This window comes from Heteronotia binoei, chromosome 1 (genome assembly GCF_032191835.1).
Source record: "Heteronotia binoei isolate CCM8104 ecotype False Entrance Well chromosome 1, APGP_CSIRO_Hbin_v1, whole genome shotgun sequence".
In the NCBI taxonomy this organism is placed as follows: domain Eukaryota; kingdom Metazoa; phylum Chordata; class Lepidosauria; order Squamata; family Gekkonidae; genus Heteronotia; species Heteronotia binoei.
In genome coordinates, this window is record NC_083223.1 from 252,173,723 (window position 1) to 252,196,601 (window position 22,879).

The 22,879-nt window shown below is 48.9% G+C and overlaps 2 protein-coding genes across 3 annotated transcripts in view; both read right to left on the reverse strand.

Annotated features, from left to right (window-relative positions):
• Window positions 1–22,879, reverse strand: part of EHD1 (EH domain containing 1) — a 154,118-nt gene that overhangs the window by 109,444 nt on the left and 21,795 nt on the right. The gene's annotated exons all lie outside the window — the stretch shown is intronic.
• Window positions 1–22,879, reverse strand: part of ATG2A (autophagy related 2A) — a 39,932-nt gene that overhangs the window by 1,052 nt on the left and 16,001 nt on the right. For both annotated transcript variants that reach the window (XM_060252668.1, XM_060252675.1), the window contains 26 exons: window positions 19,966–20,068; window positions 18,981–19,143; window positions 18,681–18,823; window positions 18,045–18,193; window positions 17,627–17,784; window positions 16,637–16,787; window positions 15,990–16,183; window positions 14,693–14,773; window positions 14,391–14,497; window positions 13,936–14,028; window positions 13,127–13,197; window positions 11,294–11,370; window positions 10,890–11,060; window positions 10,608–10,734; window positions 9,416–9,630; window positions 8,647–8,876; window positions 8,397–8,532; window positions 7,735–7,932; window positions 6,773–6,874; window positions 6,363–6,447; window positions 6,076–6,211; window positions 5,902–5,974; window positions 5,353–5,435; window positions 1,002–1,123; window positions 663–817; window positions 255–410 (listed from right to left, as the gene is read on the reverse strand). In XM_060252668.1, the coding sequence (XP_060108651.1) occupies window positions 255–410; window positions 663–817; window positions 1,002–1,123; window positions 5,353–5,435; window positions 5,902–5,974; window positions 6,076–6,211; window positions 6,363–6,447; window positions 6,773–6,874; window positions 7,735–7,932; window positions 8,397–8,532; window positions 8,647–8,876; window positions 9,416–9,630; window positions 10,608–10,734; window positions 10,890–11,060; window positions 11,294–11,370; window positions 13,127–13,197; window positions 13,936–14,028; window positions 14,391–14,497; window positions 14,693–14,773; window positions 15,990–16,183; window positions 16,637–16,787; window positions 17,627–17,784; window positions 18,045–18,193; window positions 18,681–18,823; window positions 18,981–19,143; window positions 19,966–20,068 (3,479 nt within the window). The remainder of the gene's footprint in view (window positions 1–254; window positions 411–662; window positions 818–1,001; window positions 1,124–5,352; window positions 5,436–5,901; window positions 5,975–6,075; window positions 6,212–6,362; window positions 6,448–6,772; window positions 6,875–7,734; window positions 7,933–8,396; window positions 8,533–8,646; window positions 8,877–9,415; window positions 9,631–10,607; window positions 10,735–10,889; window positions 11,061–11,293; window positions 11,371–13,126; window positions 13,198–13,935; window positions 14,029–14,390; window positions 14,498–14,692; window positions 14,774–15,989; window positions 16,184–16,636; window positions 16,788–17,626; window positions 17,785–18,044; window positions 18,194–18,680; window positions 18,824–18,980; window positions 19,144–19,965; window positions 20,069–22,879) is intronic.

Below are 22,879 nucleotides of genomic sequence, written 5' to 3' on the forward strand. Positions count from 1 at the left end.
ACTATGTCCTCCCCACCCTGATGAAATGACACAGAAAGGGGGAGCTAAAGAGATGTTATAGGAAAGACTGGGTGGCCTCTCCCATTGCATGCACAAGGCCAGCCCAGGGCAGGATATAAACCCCCAAGGATATAAACCCCTGGACCCTCCACCTGACAAGACTGGTGGGGTCTCTCCACTGGCTGAAACTCCATTTTTCCTGCAGCCCCGCACCCACAGGGAGTTGCAAAGGGGGAAGAGGGAGAAACCATTACCTCTCGCACAGTATCGTAAGCCTTTGCCATGCCCTCCCGCAGATCCGCTGGCTGCTGGCCACGCTTTAGCTTGCGGGTGTATTTCTTGTCCAGGAGGGTGCGAGTCATAGGAGGGGCTGTAGGGGACAGGATGTCATAGACGGTCTCCGCTGTGGCCTACAGAGCAAGAGAAGAGATTGCAGGTGGTGAAGGAAGAGGATGCATTTCAAACTATTCTATTCCCACCCTCCTGGTTGAAAAGCGGAGAGACCTCAAGGTCAGCACCTGGTACAGAAATTAACCAGGCTTTAGGTGGAGAAAAAAGTCAAAATGCTCTCCAAAAAGTCCTGGACACAACCCCCGAAAAGCACAGGGGCAGGCACATTCCCCCCCCCCTGCAATTTCATCCCCCCTCCACACAACCCAAACCTGGATGGCTTGCACTAGACGATTGCTGAGCTCCAGCGCTGCAGAGGCAGTAGAGGTACCGAAGGAGGCAGCGCCACGCTGCAGGCCACGGATGATGCGCCCATCCTTGCGATATTGTTCGATGGGCAGCCAGAAGAGGTCACGTAGGCCGTGGACTGGGAGGGGGGGGGGGAGGAGAAAGGAGAATCATGGTAAGAGGGAAGCTTTCCAGACCTCATGCACATGCACACATACATGCCCTCCAAACACATTTAGCGGACAGTCACTTCTCTCTTGCTCGTGCTGCCACACCCGCCCCCCTCCTCAAGTAGCTCAGTTCTTCCATCAGGGGCAACTTACAGAGCTGAACCACTGAATGCATGGGGCCCACACCTCCCAGGATGCCAGGCAGTTGATTCTTGCGGATATCCGTCAGCCACTCTGTCAGTGCATAACTCACTACCTTCTCGACACCCAGGAGCCTTAGAATGGAAGAGCAGAGGTCAGGTGATGAATTGGTACTGATCCCCCACACACACTCACACACTGGAAGCATGATGCAGGACCCTGCCCACCCAATCCCTTGCTGTTTCTGACTTCTGGTGACTCCATAAGGTTTTCAAAGCAAGAGACATTCACAGGTGGATTTGCCATTGCCTGCCTCTGCAGGGTGACCCTGGGCTTCCTTGGAGGTCTCTCCTCCAAATACTAACTTCTGAGATCTAATGAGACTAGCCTGGGCCATCCAGGTCAGAAGACAATCCCTACACAGTGACTTATGCAGAACCCTGAGCTCAGCTGGGGTCCTCCAGGTAAAATTTGTTTCCTTCGTTTATCTCATGCCTTCCCTCCCCCACAATGGGGACCCAAAGTAGCTTACAGCATCGTTCCCTCCCCCATTTTATCTCCACAACAACCCTATGAGGTAAGCTAGGTTGTGTCGCAGGCCCAAGGTCTCTCAAGCAAGCTTTAACAGCATGGCAGAACTTAACACATATAACGCATGGAAGAAACCTGAATCCTGGAACCTGCTACATTTTGTAAGTTCAGAAAACTTAACACAGTCTCTTCTTTTGCATAATTCAATGTGCACTTTCTGCCAGTGACCAGGAAATAAGCAAAAAAAAACCCTTACAGGTTGCCACCGAGACCCCCTCCCCCATTTTCTGAAATGCTGCTAGGAACAGCAGTACTGGACCCCCAAGCCCTGGGGCGCCATATATTTTCATTTTTTACTTAATTTTTTTTAAACTTAGCATTAAGGTTTGATACACAGTCAGTTTTGCTCTGTGAAATAATTCCTGAACCTTTCCAAAGTGATCCCTTTCCTTTGGTGTTACAGACTACCCTCCACCATTTTGCAAAGAATTCTTGTTATAGTAGTGAGCGTGTAACCGCAATGATCCTTTTTATAACGGGAACATTTTTAACAAAATTAAAGGTGACGTCATAAAGGATGTAACAATTGAATCATGTTCTTCTAGTCATTGTTACCGGTTCACTACTGTTTTTCATAGCTTTTTTAGCACTCTTGTGTGACTATCACAAAGGTAAGACGTATCACCTTTTTTGCAGGCTAGGCTAATAAAACCCTGGGGCTGGGGGGTGGGTGGGAAGGTTCCCTGAGGCTGAGACCTTCACAGTGGCAGGAAGCCGTTCTTGTTTTCCCCGTCACCATCTCATACCATCACACAATTCTATTGGGTAAAGTTTACCAATTATGGAGGAGGAATAGTGCTGATTCACAGTGATGGATTGCTCAGGAGGAGGAAGACAAGCCTACGCATATCCACTCCTTCAGCATCCTAAAGATAGGGACTGGCAGGCTCTTTCCTTAAAAAAAGGCACTTTCAATATCCATCTTTGGCTTCATGGTCTGTTTCAACTTGTCAGAAGCCCTGCTTTGCTAGGGCTGCTAGAGAGTGGCTTCGAGTTATGAGACACACCTTCAACAAGCTCCACTGCTGTCCGATAAAAGGATAAGAACATAAGAGGAGCCATGTTGGATCAGGCCAATGGCCCATCCATTCCAACACTCTGTGTCACACAGTGGCCAAAACCCCCCAAGTGCCATCAAGAGTTCCACCAGTGGGGCCAGGATTCCTTTGTGAGTACTGAAATAGTACGTTCCTCTGGCAGAGACACAGCAGGACAAACTGCGACTTTGCTTTGCGACTTTGGGAGGAGGGCAGCTTGGGGGCTTCAGGAAGAAGGAAGCCTCTTTCTGCCTTCACAAGACAGACTCCTTTTCCAGCCTAGCACTAAGTTCAGGACCTTGGGTATGCTGGCTGGTCACCATCTCAAGACACAGAAGATGAAGATATTGGATTTATATCCCGCCCTCCACTCCAAAGAGTCTCAGAGCGGCTCACAATCTCCTTTACCTTCCTCCCCCACAACAGACACCCTGTGAGGTGGGTGGGGCTGGAGAGGGCTCTCACAGCAGCTGCCCTTTCAAGGACAACCTCTGCCAGAGCTATGGCTGACCCAAGGCCATTCCAGCAGCTGCAAGTGGAGGAGTGGGGAATCAAACCCGGTTCTCCCAGATAAGAGTCCGCACACTTAACCACTACACCAAACTGGCTCTCCAGAAAGAGTTTTTGGAAATCTTAAGGCTTTCTCCCCATGCTCAACGTATCGTGGATCCAGGGCAGGAAGATGGCGAACGGCTAAATTAACGGTACTCAATAACTAAGCACTGATTAGGTCTAACCGAGTCTGGCAGTTAAGATGAATTAAAAGTAAATACAGGGACTTCTGTAGGAATCTTATCTACTTGTTGTGTCCTATGCAGACACATTCTTTTCAATGCCATTGTCCTTGGCGGGGTGGGGGAAGGGTCAGTCTGCCAGCTCTTTTTGCAAAAAATGCTCTCCCCATTTCTGCAATAACTTCCAGGCTAGAATTCAAGGACATTGCCAGTAATGGCAGCTCTCCCATCTCCCTGCACTGAAGCTCGACCTTAGAATGTTTGTCCATAGAGATTTCTGACAGCTAATCTCTCAGCTTTAACTTCCTAATTGCCTTAGGCAAGTCAGCTTCATTGTCAATACTCTTCTTAAGGCAAAAGCGCAGGCAGGGCTTCCTGAAACCTTTTGTCCATCATGGAAGAAACCACAGTAGGACTGGTATGAACCCCAGGGGTCACACTTTTGATCCCAATCAAAGTTTTACCTGACTTTTTCGTAGCAAAACTCTGAAATGATTCAGGGTCTAAGCTCCTGGGGACGGACGGTAGCTCAGTGGTAGAGCATCTGCTTGGTAAGCAGAAGGTCCCAGGTTCAATATCCAGCATCTCCAATCAAAAAGGGTCCAGGCAAATAGGTGTGAAAACCCTCAGCTTGAGACCCTGGAGAGCCGCTGCCAGTCTGAGTAGACAATACTGACTTTGATGGACCCAGGTTCTGATTCAGTATAAGGCAGCTTCATATGTTCATATATGTTCACTGAGGCAGTAAAACCAGGCATAGGATTCCCAAGACAAATACTCTAGCCATCCCTAGCTATCCCCTACCAAAATGTTCACTAGCTGGCTTAACCCTGGGTGGGCTGCTCAAGGGGTCACCCTGCTCACACAAGTCCAGGGCCAAAGTTCTGCCTTCCAAAATCCTTATGGGTCACATGAGAAACAAACCAATCAGGATTCATACAGTGACTGCGACAAACTTGCAGTGCAAATCCTAAATAATCTTGCTCCAATCTAAGCTGAGTTACTCCGCACAGGACTGAATCGTCACTTTCTCGTTTGCCCACAACACAGGCTGTTCCCCTTCTGTTTGTTGTAAAAGGTCAACATTTACACAATCACCTTTGCTATTTACTTAGTTAAGCCACAGTTTTCTTTCCAAAGGGGGCGCAAGGTAGCTGACACCATCACTTGGTCTTCCATATCATCCACACCACAACAATGCTGAGTTAAGCCAGCTGTCATCAGTTGCGTTGCTCCATCCCTCAAGGAGGGAAACTCTCGTTTGCCATTTGACTCAGCAAATTCAGCTCCCCCACCTGCAGTGCAGCCTCAGGGTGAGTCACTGCTTTCTTACTCATTTATTTCATTTCATTTCATTTCGTTCACTTCCCACCTTTCTTCCCCAATGGGGACCTAAAACAGCTTACATCGCTCTCCTCTCCTCCACTGTATCCTGACAACAGCCCTGCGAGGTAGGTTAGGCTGAGTGCGTCGCCTGGCTCAAGCAAGTTTCCATGGCAGTGTCGGGATCTGAATCTGGATCTCCCAGATCTTAGCCTGACGCTCTAGCCATCATGCACTCGCTGCTCACATCCATCCCAAGCTTCCTTCTCCTGCCTCCTTTGTGGCTGAAACGCTAACTGCAAGCTCCTTGAGGCAGTGACCTTTTTTCAAAAAAACAATACTGCTGTTCTAGAAATTTGCCACATGCAGTGATGCTGCTACAAAAAAGACTTATCGGTTTCCCATGATTTGCTATTATTCATCAAACTGACATATTCAGCATATTTTGTAAGAGGGAGGGAGGAAAGCCAACAAATGCCAACTATAGCTTTTGATAAAACAGATGCAATCGGCAAACTTTCTGAAAAGAAAAAGTGGCTCTGCATACAATCCCTTACGGCTACATTAATACTGTGATTAAGGGAGCAGGGGGAGTAGGCATAGTTCTTGCAAGGACAGGCCACCATAACAGCAAGCACGAAACACTGTCTCCCTCTGCCCTCCACCCCAGCTCCTCACCCATGTCGACAGCAAAGCCTCTTCAGCTTGAGCTCGGAGCAATTGAGCTGTGCCAGGCCAATCAGGATGCCAGCAAAAGTGCCCTAAGAAGACAGGAAGTTATGAGAGAGGGGGTAAGAGGCAGGTTCCCACAAGCAAGAATCACCCACAGGCCCTCTTCTAATCAGAAAATCCCTTTCCCCACCCCAACCCTGGGGGCATCTCACCCCCTCCCCCAAGAAGTGTTGGTGTGAGGACAAGAAGGGCCATGGCTAGGAGGGGGGACGAGGCAGACAGCAAAGCCCCTTTTCTTTGGTCAGCTTGGAAACATTTGGCGTTTTACATCTCTTCTGCTGGATGTCTTGTGAGCTTTTCTTATTAAAGCAGGAAGGCAGGGCAAAGAAAGGGCTGCCTGAAAAGTCTCCATAAGAGAAAGGCAAGAAAACAGCCTTGCAGAGTCCACTGTCTACTTCATTTCACCAAGATGGGAAAGTGGCAGTAAGGACTGGTTTCCTGAATGAGCTGGCAATGCCTGGAGACGGAGGAGCTTTTCCTGGCTCGGCTACTCACCACCTGGTCCACAGTTACGTGTTTCCCGTGATAGTCTAACCAGATGGGCACTTCAGAGGTGAACCGGAATTCCCTGCAGGTAGAAACCATGCAGGTGAGAGGAAGCTTCCCCAGCAGAGCCTCCTCCCTCTGCCCACAACAAGTGGCTTCTGCCTTCCTTTGCTCGTTGCTTACCGGAAGTATACAGGCTGGTCAGAGGAGGAAGAGGAGGTGTTGGACAAGGAGCTGTTTTCGCTGAACGTGGTCTCCATCGAAGCCGTCATCTCACCCTCGACTCCCTCAGGCTCCTTCCCCAGGGACTCTGTGCGACCTGCGGGCAGGGGGAGAGTCAAAGGAGAGCAGGGGCAGCATCAAGGAGTGGGCTTTCCAGCCAGGCCTCACACAGGTCCGCTCTGAATCCACAGCCAGGGTACCGAGAGGATGGGGAAGCTGGCAAAGACCGACCGCGAGGCCAGACTCACCTTCAGACCCGGCCTCAGAGGGCACGACAGGGTTAATGCCAGCAGCCAAGCTGGTGAAAAAGTCCTTCAGGAAGAACAAGGCATCCTGGAGAGAAAACAAAGGAGTGAAAAGGAGTCCCCCCCACTCAGCCAGCCTCTCTAGTTTAGCCAGAGGAAGGCTGCCTGGCTCCAGAGCCAGAAAGAAGAGAGGAACCCAGAGTTCCTCATGGCCCACAATGCCTGCCCCAAACACCCTCTTCTAGGTTAGTCACACATACGTACACTCAAATGGTGTGACTGGGTCTGAACACTCAGGCATTTTGGGGGGCATCGCTACACACACACACACTTTCCCTGCTGGGATAACACTGGCCACAGGCAAGTGCCTCCCCAGCTTCCTGGTCTGTGGCAGCGCTCATCCCATTTTATACCTGGTCAATGTTCAACCTCAGTGGCATCAGTGAGACTCGAAGGCAGCACTCTGGACCTCCCAGGCCAGCTTCAGGGCAGACATGGAGGGCTTTGATGGTGAGCTGCAAGGGGGAGGAAGCAGCAGAGAATCACCCTCCTGGAGTCCCAGAAGACAATCCACACGTGGGCACCTTGCCAGACAGAGAAACACGCCCTTCCGAAGCCATCCTGCTAGCAAGTGCCATGCTAGAGTGAGCAGCCGGAGGGAGGCAACGAGTCTCGTCGGGTATTCAAATATCACCTCCGTGTCCCAATTTCAGAGATGTAAAGCCCCCCGGATGGCCCAGGCTAGACAGATCTTGTCAGATCTCGGAAGCTAAGCAGGGTTGTTTAGCAACTTGGATGGGAGGCCACCAAGGAAGTTCAGGGTTGCTACACAGAGGCAGGCAAGGGCCAAAACCACCTCTGAACTTCTCTTGCCTTGAAAATCCCATGCAGGAATGCCATAGCTTGGCTGTGACTTCATGGCGCTTTCCACCACCACCAAAGCTCCCGCCAAGCACACAGGACAGGTTTAAGGAAGCCAAGATCCTGAGAAAACTGCCCCGTGATGTATTCAAAAATGAACTCCTGGACATTTTGATCAGTGTCTGTAACTCTTGCTACTGCTGTGTTCTCCAGGATGAAAGGAATCTCTCAAGAGCCCCAGATCTCACCAGGAGGTTGCACAATGTGAGCTCAGCCTTAGACTTCCCAAAGGAAACCCACTATTCGATTAAGTCAGGAGGCAGTATTTGTAGAGGGAGAGTGTGGAAGACACCCCTTCCCACAGACAAACAATAGAGGTAACACAATCACCCATGGATGGGCAAACCTGAGCTCTAGAGCCTGGGAAACAGTCCTCTTTGTTGGCCCTCAAAAAACATGGACCATCCCCACAAGCTGAGCTGCTTTCTTAATATTGCCTGCTGTGAGCCCGTACCATGTTGGAGTGGGTGCGCCGAGGCATGCACTCGCTGCTGTACAGGTAGAGGAACTTGTTGATCTGGGAGGAGGCCAAGCGGTCCCGGATCTCCAGCTCTTGGACGATGAATACCTGCCTGGCCAGGGGCTGCTCCCCCAGCTCCAGGGCTGGCTTCTCAGAGGTGCCCGTGGGGTATGTTTCATGCTGAAAGCTCACCTGAGGAAGGAAAGGGTTATGGTGTCTTCAAGGAAGGCGGGAGAGATGTAAGCAGATGTGCCATCCATCTCCCCTTCACACCTGCAGACAGCTGTAGGTACGTAGGAAGGTGCTCCTACTGACTGCCCCACCATTTAATTTGGCATTTATACCCCTCTTTCCTCCCCAGCAGTGACCCAAAGTGGCTTACAATATTCTTCCCTTCTTCCATTTTATCCTCACAACCACCACTACATAAACTAGGCTAGGCTGCAACAGACAAGGTGAGATGGCACAACAGAACAGAATCTGAAATTGGGTCTCCCAGATCCTACTGTCCACTACACTCTGCTGGCACTCACAAGGAACTCTTTGGCCCCCAAGGCCTTCTGGGTAGACAGGCCATCAATTTAAACCAATGAAGTAAACTGAGGGGAGATGGGTATGCCTTCCACTCATCTCCCTCTTAAGCCACCAACACTCACTTTTGTCAACTGGATCTCCATTAGCAGGTCATGAATCCGGCCAGTGCCTCCCTGGGCCCGCCAGGTGTTCTGTGGCCGGTTGGTGACGGAGGAGCGGGAAGGGGAGGAGCGGGCGCTAGAGAGGGACGGCTTGGCCCTGAAGTTGAGGGGGGGGAGAAGGTAATGAGGGGAGAAGGGTCAGAGTTGAGCAATGGACAGCAAAGACCACCTAGTGCAGATGCAACGAGGACTAAAGCACCCCTGCTCTCACCTTGGCGAATGGACGTGACCGGAGGATGAACGCCCAACCCCGAAGTCTCTGCCGCCGTAGAGATGCCAGACCACTGAAATCTCCCGCAGCATGACGCGGCTCTCAGGCATGGGGAAGCGCGAGGGAGCCTTCAGCAAGTCCGTGCTGCCCAGCGGCCGGGAGAAGTGGCCCTCTCGGATGCAGACTGGTCCTTCCAAAAGCTTAGTCACAACGGGCTCACCATCCCGGGGCTATGGAGACAGAGACAAGCAGATGCTGGTTTTCTCAAGCTGTATTATGGATTGTTTCAGGTGGAAGAGCAAGATTTGAGTTCAGTAACACCTTAAAAGACTAACAAGATTTCCAGAGCTTTGACTCCTCAAGTTTATACCCTGGGAATCTTGCTACTGAACTCAAATGTTGCTCTTTATGGAAAATGTCAGCCATCTGGAGTCTGCATGTGTTGCGGGGAAAGGCAGTTTAGAAGTTATAAAGTAAGTTATGGCTCCCAGCCTACTCTTGCTGCCCCTGCCTGTCAAAAGTATGTATTTAATACATTTCTGTTCTTGAATCTGTTGCAAACAGTAAAAAGGTCTTCCACACTGTGTACAATTGCAGCAAATGTGAAACAATAGACACAATTAAAAGACAAAAGAGGGGTTACTCTCCTTGTGATGCCCAGTTCCTCAAAAAGCAAGATCCCCTTCCTTGACCCATATGCCTAGCTATGGAAGGGCTAGAGACTCGGGCTCCCAACCCCCCCAAACACAGTGAGGACGGACGCCCTTACTGGGATGCCTGTGCCTGGGGCGTCCAAGATGCAGAAGTCGTCTGTGTCTGTGGCCTCGCTCTCGCCCTCGCTGTCCTCCAAGGGGCTGAGATCCAGCCCTTTCCCCTCAGGGGCAGGTGGTGGGGTTGGGGCCTTGCCCTTGACCGCAGCCCCCTTCTCCCCTGGGAAAAGGTACACAGAGACTGGAGAGGATTGCCGCCTGAGTCCGCAGTCACCTGGAAGAAGGGGCAAGATTTCACATGGTCATGGCTCTCTGTGCCCACTCCAGATAATAATACAGTCCCAGCCATGCCACCCCCACAGAACAGGAAAAACAAAAAGAGGAAGCCGTGTATAACTGAAGGGAACCAAGCAAGAAATAACACAGCTACAAATACTGGCAAATGAACAAAATAAAGATAAATATATGAATTTACAAGTTTGCCCTGTAAAATAGGGGAGTCTAGAGATACCGAGGATTTTTCTGGATGTGTGAGAAGCAGTAAGATGTCATCTGCGTATAAGTATGAGCAATGAATGACACCCTGATTTATATGTCCGATGAAGCTCTACAGTGAAACGGTCAGTTCCAGCCTGTGCCCCTGTCTCCAGAGTTCTAATAAGCGGGGTTCCTACTTTTGTTCCACTGCTGCATGGAAAAAGGAATTATTTCTGATTGAAAGTTTTGAAGAATACAGTGAACTCTGAGTATTTATGAATTGACTTGAGTATCTGCTTTTAGCGGTTTTTTGATGGGTCTCGTATTTATATGATGTAGCATTTTTGTACAATTTGAACATATGGAATTTAAGTCTTTAAGATGCAATTCAATTTTTCATACATTTATCTTTATTTTGTTCATTTGCCAGTAATTGTAGCTGTGTTATTTCTTGCTTGTAACCCCCACAGAACAGCGAGCTCAAATCTCCCAGTATTTTGAAAGCTGAAGATCCCACTATGCAGAGCAAAGAAGGTTCAGATCCTAATTATGGTACGACGTAATATGAAAAAAGCTACCCTCATTGTTGAACAAAGAAAATCTTAAGCAACGAGAAGCACAAAAAGCAAAGGGTTTTGTTTACTAACAAGGGCTAGATTTTTAACAATCCAGAGTTTTTATTCAGTAAAGCAAAAGCAGCAAGAAGGGGAAGAATCCAGCCTCAGAAGAGTCAGAACTGGGAGACAAGTACCCCATTTCCTTCCCTCCCCTTACCAGTCTCAGTAGAGAGCTCCCGGAGGCTCCGCTCTGTGTCAATGAGGGCATCGGTGAGGTCTCGTTGGTTAATGGCTGCTGTCTCAACAGGGGGGCAGGGGGGCAGCGATGCCGGGCTCTCGGACAGCTAGCAGAGGAATGAGAGCAGGGTTCAGAGCGTCAGGGTGGGGACATCCTTGCCAGGAAGGTGACTGTCTACCCCACCGGTGTCACTGGCAAGGACTGAGAAGCTTGCAAGCCCGAGCCCCAGCTTCACTAATTGAGGCTCCGCTCCACACTCACCTGCACTTTCTGGCCAGCAATCTCTGTGGGGCTGTCATGCCGCGGTGGTGGGTGCAGGTCGCCATTGTTCACCACGTACTGTATGAGGTTTGCAAGGGCCGCGCACGAGTCCGCACAGGTGTGCACGTGAACCACGTTGTTGGAACAGCGAAGCTCGAACAGCGGCCGGGTCTGTGCCGAGGAGGGTGAAGAGTATCAAAACCCCAACTTGCTTTTCTCACTTCTCTTAAGAGGATAATGAGGGATGAGCCCTTTCCCCTTTTTGGTAACCCAGCTTGGGTGGCACAGAACTTTATGAACAGTTTCTCTAGAAGGAGGGTCTTGCACCCCAGTCTGCTGCTTAATGCAGAACAGGAAGCATGCAAAGGGCAGCACAAGACCCCACAAGGGCTCTGATCACTCACCAGCTTGCCATCCATGGCTCCCTTCCACGTGGTGATCACCAGCTCCAGCAGATCCACATCCACCACGCACACATAATCTGAGAGCAAGAGAGAATGTGTAATCCCAACGTGCTCAGGACTCCCCTCCAAATTCTTGGGAGGAGGGGAGAAGGACAACAAGATGCTCGGATGTCCAACCCATCTACAAGAGCTTGCTTTTTGCTTTCACTGGATTTCAGAAAGACTACACCATAGCTGGCCAAACTGTAGCTCGAGAGCCACACGTGGCTCTTTCACACACATTGTGTGGCTCTCAGAGCCCCCCCCCCCACACACACACCCCATCAGCCAACGAGAAGAAGACATTTATTTCTTTAAATCACTTCTCCAAGCCAAGCCAGTCTGCAGCTTGGAGAATGTGTTTAAAGTTGCTTTCTTTCCACCTTCCCGCTCCCCCCACCACCTTCCTTTCCTGTCTTGCGGCTCTCAAACATCTGGTGTTTATCCTATGTGGCTCTTACATTAAGCAAGTTTGGCCACCCCTGCTACAATATCTAAGGCCTGTCACAGGAAGCAAAGCGTACATAACTCAACCCAGATTTAAATAAATCAGGGTGGTGCAAATCCCATTCCTTTGGCTCAAACTGGAAGTACAAGAGCTCAACTGAGTAGCCAGAGTCTTCAAACCTGAAAACAATCAATGTCATCTTTTTGTAAGGAACCAAATTTTAAATAACTATATCTCCCCCCCCTCCCCATTGGTGCTGAATCCTGCATCTCACAAAGACTGTTCTAGCTCCTGGGGACCCTCTTGATACAGAATCTTACATATATTTTAAAAGAAGAGGCTCACAGGGTCTGATTCCTCCACTATGCGCTTATTCATACTCCCTGCAGCAAGCTCTGGGTGGCATATTATTTTAATCGCACAGCCATCCTATGAGGTAGGTTAGAGAGAAAGATTAGGCCCAGGGGAAACCAGCAAGTTTCAGGGCAGTGGGGATCTGAGAATGGGTTTCCTGGATTCTAGGCTGACACACTAACCACAGCACCACATTAGATCTAATGAGAGGACAATATAATGGAACAAATGCTAGATGTAATATCTATATCCCCAAACTTCCCACTGTTCCAGAGACAAAGGAAGCCAGCGTGACAATACCATCGGTTCAGGGTTTGCTGTTTTCTGTCTTTTGCACAACCTGAACAAGGTCATTTTTCACTACATTTTCTCTGCTCTTCTTCTGCATTGACTGTTTCCTTCTCACTAAGGTCTGGGCGACCCAGGCCTGAATCTCCATTCTGCCATGCAACAACACTGGGTGACTGCGCACCCATTGTCCTCTCTCAGTCTAATCGACTCCAAAGGGCCTTTATGGGGATAAAATGGAGAAGGCAGAGAATGATGCTGTGACTTGTTTTGATCCCCATGTCTGAGTCTTTGGTAAATCTAAGATACTGGGAAGAGTACCTTGGCCCACATATTCCTTTCTGCTCACCAAGACCCACAAAGGATAATGGGCCGGTGATGCCCTACTGGAATCAAAGTGGCAGCCACAATCGAGTGGCCATTTCAGCTGGGGACCTAACTTCCAGCTCTGGCTTCATGACTCCTTTGGTCTGGGTAGGCTGTAGAGGGTTTTGAATCCCGAGATCTACTACTCCTGGGCTGCGCTGGCCTTTGATGGATGATTTCATAAGTTTAAGTAGGTGTGACCATTTCATTATTGTTTCGCACCTCACTTTGAGAATGCGTTTAATTGAAAAGAAAAATCAAGCCCTGAGCCACAATAAATAAATATTCAGCCTAAGAAACTCTAAGCTCAGGCATGTACAGAAACAAGCAGCCGTTACCTTTTCTCAAGTCGCCCATCTCCGAGTCACATTTGTTTGACAAGTAAATGGCAGAGTCATCCAAAATGAACCTGCAGAGGTAACAAAAGGGCCAGTCAGAGTCTTCCACTTCCCTGAGGAACAGAGGTCTTGGGGCCACACTGTCTCTTACTGATCTGCTAGTTAGTGGCAGGGCTTTTTTTGCAGCAGGAACTCCTTTGCATATTAGGCCACACACCCTGCTTTACCCAATCCTCCTGGAGCTTACAGTAGGCTCTGTGGTAACAGCCCTGTAAGTTCTTGGAGGATTGGCTACATCAGAAATGTGTGGCCTAATATGCAAAGGAGTTCCTGCTATAAAAAAAAGCCCTGGTTAGTGGGCAATATGGAAGAGTGGGCAGATCAATGGTTCATGCCAAAAGGTTCCAGGTTCAGCTTCCCTACTTAAAAGGGTCAGGTAGTAGGCAGAAATCTTTCACATCACCTGAGACATTGGAGAGCTGCTACCTGTCAGAGCAGGCAATACCGACTTTGCTGTAAAAGTGTTCTTGATTCAGCATAAGGCAGCTTCACCTGCTCGTGTGGGTTAATTACAAAGGAAGAATCCTTGTTGGCGGCTGTGTCTGGTATTACACGCTACCCGTGGGGCAACACAGCTAGCATGCTTATGAGCTTCAGAGAGCTTAAAATCCTCACTCTTCTTCTCCCTCCAACAGAAAATCAGGGCAAGCCCTAGCTTGACTCTCCACAAAAACCTCTTGGAGCTGCCACAGCAGTGACAGCACAATGTTGAGAGCAAAAATCACTCGAAGGGGCAGTGTGAAACCCACCGAAGGAGGAAGACGGACGTGTCCACAATTATGTTGCTGGAAAGCGTGAAGGTCTCCGCTGTAATGAGGACCCGGATTGGTAAATAGAGAGGCCTGTGGGCAGAAAAAGCAGAACTGAGTGTGGAGGTCAGGCAGACCCACCATCCCTCATACAGCAGCCAGTCTTGGAAGACCTTAGCTTAGCAGGAAGAAGCTAAGGTCTCCACACCCTCCTCCAAAACACAGCTGTTTCCAATCAAAGATCCTGTTGGGCTAAAGCAGCTAGCCTCCAAAAGGAGCCAACGTGCGTCTTGCCTTCCAGGGGAGGCGCTGCTTCAGGTGGTGGTGGAAGAAGCCCAACCATCCTCAGAAGTCCTACACTTTAACTGTCCACCACCCAAAGTCCATTTTCAGCTTAGTGCTCCCAAAGTGCCTCTTCCCCTCCAGGCAACCCTGTTCCCGCCTCTTCTTCCAACCTGTAATCTACTGCGCAGCTGAAGAGGTGGGTGTGCAGTACTGTGATGACCGTGGGGGGCACAAAGCCCAGAATCGGATCATCCAGAACATCCAGGAAGTCAATCAACTGCAAGAACAGATGGACAAAGTAAGGGTGATGGGGAAGGCCACCCCCTGCCTCCATCCATGCCCGCTAACAGCCCTCCATCACCAAGGGCCCACAGTGCCAGTCAGATCCACACCTATCAGCTCCCACATCTTGCTGGGAATCTTCTACAGATTTTTTTTTTGTAGGGGGGAAGGAGGAGAGAATGGACCTCACCTGCGAGTACCAGCTCTGGTGCGTTAATGCCATGTGATGCCGCATGGTAGCACCTTCCAGACGCAGAGTCACCAGAAATTCCTGCAAAAGACATGCAAGGAACAGGACCTCAGGCCATGTTCACCCATGCAGTCATTCCAATTTAAGCACCCTTTTAACATGCTTTATCAGGAACGGTTGTTGCCAAGGTGCCTGTCGCACATCACCACAATATCACGGGGCTGGCGGAAGCGTGAGAAGGACTTAACACAATCTCCTCCTTTTTAAAACCAACACAGCAGCCTTCCCCTGGGAATGTTTATCTGACTGTTTTAGAGTGGGATGGGACTCTAGAGCAGGGGTTTCAAACTGATTTGTTACGAGGGCCGAATCTGACATAATGAGACCTTGTTGGATCGGGCCATATGAGTACCACTTTAGGATTATGTGGCAGAGATATAAACTTTATTAAGGACACAGACAAACACAATTAACGATTTTTTAAAACTTAAATTAAAACATGCTTAAAACACTAGACCTCATTGGCCTTAAAGGTGCTTTCTTTGTATTTCTCCTATGGGATCCAGGGAACTGGGAAAAGGAACCTCTTTCCTTCCTTCCCCAGGGGACAAGGAGGGGGAGGAGCCTCAACCAATAGAAAGAAGAGAGGATTGACACAGTAGCTCTGCTGTGCAATTGAGAAAGCCTGGCAAAGCAAGTTGTGCCTCCACCTCGTCCTCCCCAAGGAAGGAGCCTCAGCCAATGGAGAAAACAGAGGTTTTGCTATGTAGCTCCTCTGCAATTGAGCAAGCCTTGCAAAGCAAGCTGTTATGCAGACGGAAGCAAGAGGGAGGAAGAAGGAAGCAGATGACAGCCAGTTGCTCGGGGGCCTGAAAGGCATTCTCCAGGGGCCTGATTTGCCCCCTGGGCTGCATGTTTGACACCCCTGCTCTAGAGTACCCCTGTGCACCTTAAAGGAGGAATGTCGTGTCACCCCACTAGCAAGCAGATCCAAACTGCCAGGTGGCACAACACAGCCTAAAAATGACCCTAGCGACACCCTTCATCAAGGATGGTTCCAGCCAGGGCTTTTTTGAAGCAGGAGTGCAGTTCAGCTTGTTTGGTGTCAGGGGGTGTGACCTAATATGTAAATGAGTTCCTGCTGGGCTTTCTCTACAAAAAAAGCCCTATGTGAAACAATGGTGATGTCAGGGGGTGTGATCTAATATGCAATTAGTTCCTGCTGAGCTTCTTCTACCAAAAAGAGCGCTAGTTCCAGCTATGATACAGACTAGGAAAGCCAGAACTAACAAGTTACCTTGATGTTCTTCTCCAAATCGAGATTGATCTGGATTGCCAGGGAGAGCATTTTCACAGGCCCATCCTTCTTGGCCCCCAATGGCCAAGCGATGCTGCCCTCCTGGGAGGCGTAGATGGTGGGGTTGAGCCCCTCAGGAGGTAAAAAGCTGGGGATTTCCAGGTGATCTGCCATGAGGTAGTCCTCAACCACAGCTGCAGGGACAGAGGAAGGCATCTGAAGTTAAGTCTGTGTCAGAAACTACAGTTTTCCTCAAGTCAATGCCAAATAAAAAAAGGACAAAACCCCTTCCCTCCCCATAGCACTCTTCCCCTCCCCACAAGCAGTTTTCGGACGATCAGAGGGAGCTGCATGTATCTCCATGCATCTCGGGTTAACAGCCAAAGAAGTGGAGCCACAAAGAAAGCTTGGGGTAGGGGTAAGAGATTTTTTCATTCTGGAGACTTTTAATTAACATGGGTGACTGACAAGACTAAAGCTGTACCTCCCCCCAGTTCCTTCTGCATTGCAAAGGGATTGTAGGAGAGGCTAACCTACTACCTCCATGTAGCCAGAGCATTTACACACTCAAGGTTGCCATGCAGAAAGCAAACCCCCCCAGCCAGTGCTCTCCATTCATCTGAGTCTGCCCCACTGCAAAGTCGCACCTTTGTGATAAAGCGCAACTTTTTCCGACTCGATGCAGAAGTAGCCAAGGTCCTCGTGGCCTTTGTACTGTGAGACACTGAAGAGGCTGCCGCTCTCCACGTCCAAGACCAGCTCTCCATGGCAGCCCTCCAGCTTCTTACCGCCCTCGCCCTGCAGGAGAGCAGAGAATCCTGGATCCAAATGCTTATGACGGTGTCAAAGAGCCTTTCAAGAGGCTGCCTGGCCAAGCTCCCCCCCACCCCAAATGAGAAGCAGTGGTGAGATCCATCCAAGTTCACCCACTTTCTAAGAACTATTTCTGCAGGACAATGCAGCCTCCTGTACCTGGGGACCGGCAAGCCTGCTCAGTCCATTTCTGGCTTTCCAAATCTCCCTCCCAAGCAGAAAGATAAATGCAATCAGTCTACTCCCCACCCCACCCCTCATCAACCCTGCATATCTACAGGACCACCTTTCTCTGTATGTTCCCCAGTGAGAACTGAATTCAGGGTCACAAAATCTACTGTCAATACCCAGATCAAGGGAGGCCAGGCTGTGTTCTACACAGGCTAGGGCCTTCTCAGTGGCATCACCAGAAATGTGGAATGCCCTCTCGGAGACCATAAGGGCCCTGCGGGATCTTTCTCAATTCCACAGGAACTGCAAAACTGAGCTATTTCGACAAGCCTTCAACATCTAAACTGGGAGAGGGCTGCTGCTCTACACTGCTGGGGAATTACAATCGTAGGATCACCGTCAGAAGAAATAAAGAGCCCGCCTATACTGAAGTTAAATCAGCACCATAAAATGTTTTTAAATTGTGTTTTATTGGTTTGAAATTGTAGTTATTGATAATTAGCCACCCTGAGTCCGCTTGCGGAAAGGGCTGGATAAAAATCTAAAGTAATAAATAAATAATAATAATAATAAACCCTCAAGCCCAGATGAGTGAACAGCTGGAAGGAGTGTAGGCAAACTTGTCTTTTCTCCCTGGCCACTGCGACAATTACCTTGGCATCGCACAGAGCAGTGACCCGTCCCTTTCCCACCCGGAGCACAACAGAGACACAGCTCTGGAGAAACTGGTTCCTCTGCTCCCCCTTCTTCCGCTGTGCGGCTGCCTCATCCGATGAATAGAAGTGGGAGTCCTCCTCCTCGGAGTCTGAATCTGGAAAAGCACATTTTGAAAAAAATGAAGTTTCCTTCTCCCCACGCACATGTACCCCCAAAACTCTGCACCCTCCTTGGCAAGGGAATCCTGAGCTCCTCGAACTCCATTCTAAGTGGAGAGAGATGATAAAGCCACATTCAGTACAGCTGCAAGACAGCCAGAACTGTAATTTACTCACACCGAGAACCATTCTCCGGGTTGAGATGGCCCTGGAGAGTGCTCCCTTCCACCCTGGGTGCGGGACCATCATTCCTTACCCAGTTTAAAGGCTGACTTGCACATCTTGAAATCCTCCTGCCAGCGGGGAGATGCCTCGGCAGCTGCAGTGGTCATAGTACCACCCAGAGGGTCAGAGGGGCTTGGAGGAGGGCTGTAGGGCTCCCACATCAAAAGGTCATTATTAATCCTGCAGAAGGAAGGAACGGCAAGCGTCATCCTTTACATCAGAGGTGGCCAATGGTAGCTCTCCAGATGTTTTTTGCCTACAACTCCCATCAGCCCCAGCCGTTGGCCATGCTGGCTGGGGCTGATGGGAGCTGTAGGCAAAAAAAACATCGGGAGAGCTACCGTTGGCCACCCCTGCTTTACAAGCATCGACACGGCATAACCCCGAAACATATGCAAAAGTCTGCTTTGACCTACTCCCTTTTAGTCCCATTCCATCCCTTTGACATCCAGAACTGGACAGGAGAGCAAACAGACACCCATCCACAGACAGTGACTCTCCTCCATCCATACTCAAGATGGGAAATGGCATACAGGCAACCTGTCACCAGAATATACCATTTTAAGGGGTGGAAAAGCTTCAAGGGGAAACACAGGGCTTGCCCAGTGCTGCCAGGTGACTCCTGCTGGCTCTCTCCTGCACAGACTTGCAGAGTAAAGATTCTGACCTGTTGTAAATGCTCTCGTAGAACTCTTTGCTGGGGAGGAAAATGTGTGCGGTGGGGAACATGACCTCTAGGGCGTACTGGGAGGCTGCCATTGTCTGGGCCTGGAACTCTGCCATCTCTTCCGGATCTCCAGGGATCACCATCTAATGGAAGGGGAAGGAGGAAGACCGGAAGCCAGAAGAATCAACAGCTGGCAGGAATGGGTCACCCAGGAAGTTTGGAAAGCAAGAAAAAGGTCCAGGAGGCAGACAGCTGGCACCTTCTCGAGCCGACTGCCACACCCAGTCGCTGCCCACTCACCTCCTCTGTCTCGTACATGGTCCGTTTGGAGGAGAAGGGGGAAGGCTCGGGCTGCTTCAACTCACAGGGACTCTCTGCTGACGAGAGCTCCATCTCCTCAGCCTTCGCAAGGCTCAAGTCCCACTGGGGGTCAGTAGCCTGGGGGTGGAGGGTCAGAGTGATTCTGCCGGGGAGAAAACAGCACTGGACAGGGTGCCGGGAACTTTGTGGCTGTTCAATTCCACAAATTTAGAAGGAAATGCCAAGCCAAACTGGAGAACAGGGAGGAACTGGCTAAAACAATCCCTTTCCTACCCCAAGCAGCAAAGGCAACACTCGAAGCCATATTTGATATCCACAGAACTGCTCTTGAAGAATGGGCACCAGTTGGTCCCGGCAATTTTCCTATGGCTTCTACCCCTTTGTGCCTCAGGAGTTCTTCCTTCTTGGCCCAGACATATTCCTGAGTACTTTACTTCCTTCTGTACCAGTTGTGCCTTACCCCCAATAGATTCTGAATCCTGTTCTTTTAATGAGCTTCAAAACTGCCGTCAGCTGCATCATGAACAAACTCTGGGTTTTAACCAAAGACGATTGACGTCATCAACATAAGACTTTGGAGCATCCCTGTACTCTGTAGGGAGCTTATCCAGCATCCAAACGACATGCTTATGACCAATACTCCCTCTAAGCTGTGAAGTCTTGTGAGCAAAAGTTCTACTTCGTGAGTTACTGGCATTAAAGTTGTGAGCAAGCTATTTGGCTACTGTATAAGTTATTATGCTCTGGGGCCATGCGTCTTGAGCTAAGACAAAAATGTGTGAGCCAGAGGCTAGCTAGCTCACACTAACTCAGCTTAAAGGGAACACTGCTTATGACATAGAGTAGGTGAGAGGTGCAAGCCCTGTGGTTACCTCTCCTGTAACATGCTGTTGTCTATGGAATGGGAACACCAATTTGTACCAGCAGGCTGCTATTCAGAGAGAAACACAAAAGCCAAACTTACTTTGGAAGGACGTATTTCTTCTCTGTCATTTTGGCCAACAAATTGGGGGCTTTGCCGACCCGGAAGCAGGGCACCGAAAGGTTCTCGCTATCTTCATACACACCTGCAAACAGCAATGGCAAGAATCACAGCCCTTCGGTGTCATCAGCAGCAGGAAGGTAACCCCTCCCCCCAGACTCAGGGCCTTCCTCAGCCTCTCAATCCAACTCTCTTTGGGGCATGAGCTTTGACAAGGCCACCATCATTTATATGCAGATACACTCCCAGGTATCAAGTCTCCAGCTCTTTCTTGGCTGACTGGCCCACCCCCCTTTCTGCTCAGTAAGCATCAACACTCAAGGCACCTAAGGCCAAAGTAAATAAAATAAGAATAAAATTTAATTGCTGAATACAGCAGCCAGTTAAAATGACTAAAGTAAAGAGAGCATTTGCTTCATAAAATACCACCCCCCAGCAATACAGCTGGTACAAGCTGCAAAAGTATTAACACAGTATAACCGCAACAAATTACTGCTGTTCGTGAGTCAAAAGGTTAAGGTAGCAAAACCATCAAAAGCCTTCCAGGATAAAATATATTGCACTAACATCTGGAAGCTAATTTGACATATGCCAATATAAACAGAGCCAGCTAAAAGACCTTTCAAATCTGACGAAGGAGTGAGAGAGAAGGTTGAATGATGAATACTAATTATAAAGCACCTAACCAAGTTAGCTCTGTACAGAATAGAGGCAGTTATGGTTCTTTTCTTTGCACCTCCCCAGGATCGGTTTATGTCTAATTTATTTCTTCATAAACTTGCACAAAGAACCCACCTACAAACCAGTGGTTGTAAATCAGTGACACCTTTCTAAACCTAGATTGGGTAAAGAAAAGACTGGAACAACTCAATCCAGTCATTAACGCTAGCCACCCTGCAATTATATACAACAGCTTCAGAAATTCATACACCCCTCCCATTCACTGTTCTCACCACTGAAAGAAATAAGATCAGACACTCACATATATAGTAAACCTACCAATCAATGTTCCCACAGAGTCTTGTGAGTAAAAATTCTACTTTGTGAGCTACTGGTATTAAAGTCATGAGCTACTGCAAACATTAGTGGGGTCATCCTTCCTGAGCTAAGACTAAAATGTGTGAGCTGGAGGCTAAAAATCTGTGAGCTAGCTCACACTAACTCAGCTTAGAGGGAACACTGCTACCAATGGTGACCTTTCCTGTTCTTCCTAACTGGAACACATCCTTAAGAGAAACCAAGAATCTAAACCTGATCCCACAAACCAACACATCTGCCTCAACAAGTGTTCCTTCAAGAAGGAACCCATAAAAAGGGGGGGATTGTTGACTAAGATCCATCAAGCCTGATGAGAAAATCCATCCTCCACAAAAAGCATGTGAGATCTTAGCAAGAAACTCTTGAATCCATTTGTGATAAGACTTCACCCGCCAATTTCTATTACATTGCCATCCAATCCAAAAAGCCTTTTTAAAAAGCCTTCTGCAAGTCTCCTTTCTATTACTTTTTTGCCACACGATTTGTAAAAATTGAATCAAAGCTATCAAAAATGGGCCTCGTAGCAAATCATGCTATTAGCTGATATGAAGACACCATCACACATTCCCTGTCCCCACCCCCATTTTAAAAAAGGTACAACTGCCAAAGCACAGAACATCATTACAAACTAGCATTATTAGAGAAGGTGAAGGCCCCAGACATCACATGTAGTAGACTGAAAAAGCAACCACAGATCAGCATTAATTTCAGAAGCAAGTTGGGGGCGGGGAGGAGAACAACCCTGAAAGTGTCAGACATATTCCTTTAGAAAGCCACCTATAACATTTCCAGTAGAAAAGCCATTTGATGTAAGGATGCTGGGAAGCAAGCAAGAACTTCTGGATATCCTGAATGCAAATTCTTTTACATACAGGGGTATTCGTTCAAATGGAGTGAATTTGATGCCTCTCCTACCACGCCACTAAGCAAAGTATAAATATTTTAATAAAAACATACATGTACTACTCTACCTCTCTTTTTGGCTCATGCTCAAAGCCTTCCTCCAAATGAACTAGTTCTGTTGCAGAAAGCCTTTAAACAGTTTTAAAAGGGGATTCAGTTCCTGGAGGATAAGTCTATTAATGGTTACTAGCCATGGGGACTGTGGGGAATCTCCACTTTCAGAGGCACTAAACCTCTGAATCCCAGAATCAGAAAGTAACATCAGGGGAAGGCCTCCACCTCTCTGCCCTGTTGTTGGCCATCCAGAGGAACTAGTTGGCCACTGTGTGAGGCAGGAAGCTGGACTAGATGGACCACTGGTCTGATCCAGCAGGGCTCTTCAGTTGGAGGAAGGCTACCTGAAGGATGACCGGGGCTCCACCCCAAAATTCTTAATTTTGTTCTCCTTTAAAGCTCTTGCGCTATTGCAAGAGTGGCTTCCTGAAAATTCTTTCCAATCTCATATCCCTCATCCCATTACATCCTCATGCTTATTTCAAAACTTTTGTGCTACTGATGAAAGGGGAAGCTGAAACTTTCCCAGTTGCAACTTTTCTCTGCTTTTGTTATGTCTGAGGCTTTCTTGCTAAGATGCATCCAGAAAGGCCAACAACGTGCAGTAGATAAAAACAGAAGGCACAAACCAAGAGAGAGGAGGGCAGTTCACCTCATGTTTTACTAAGCACAAGGGAGGCCATGTTGTTCCCCACAGCCCCAAAACACGGTCCACCCCTCCCCAAAAGCCCAGGGACTGGAAATTGGGCCTCACCACTGTCCACTTCTGCAGTTTTATCAGGCACTTTTCACAACACAAGATTCACAGGATGCTGGGATTTTGGGTCCATGCCTCTGGCTGTACAGAACCCAAGCTATTATGGAGACTCTGCAGCTACCTTCCTGTAGTTGCTGGGGGAGG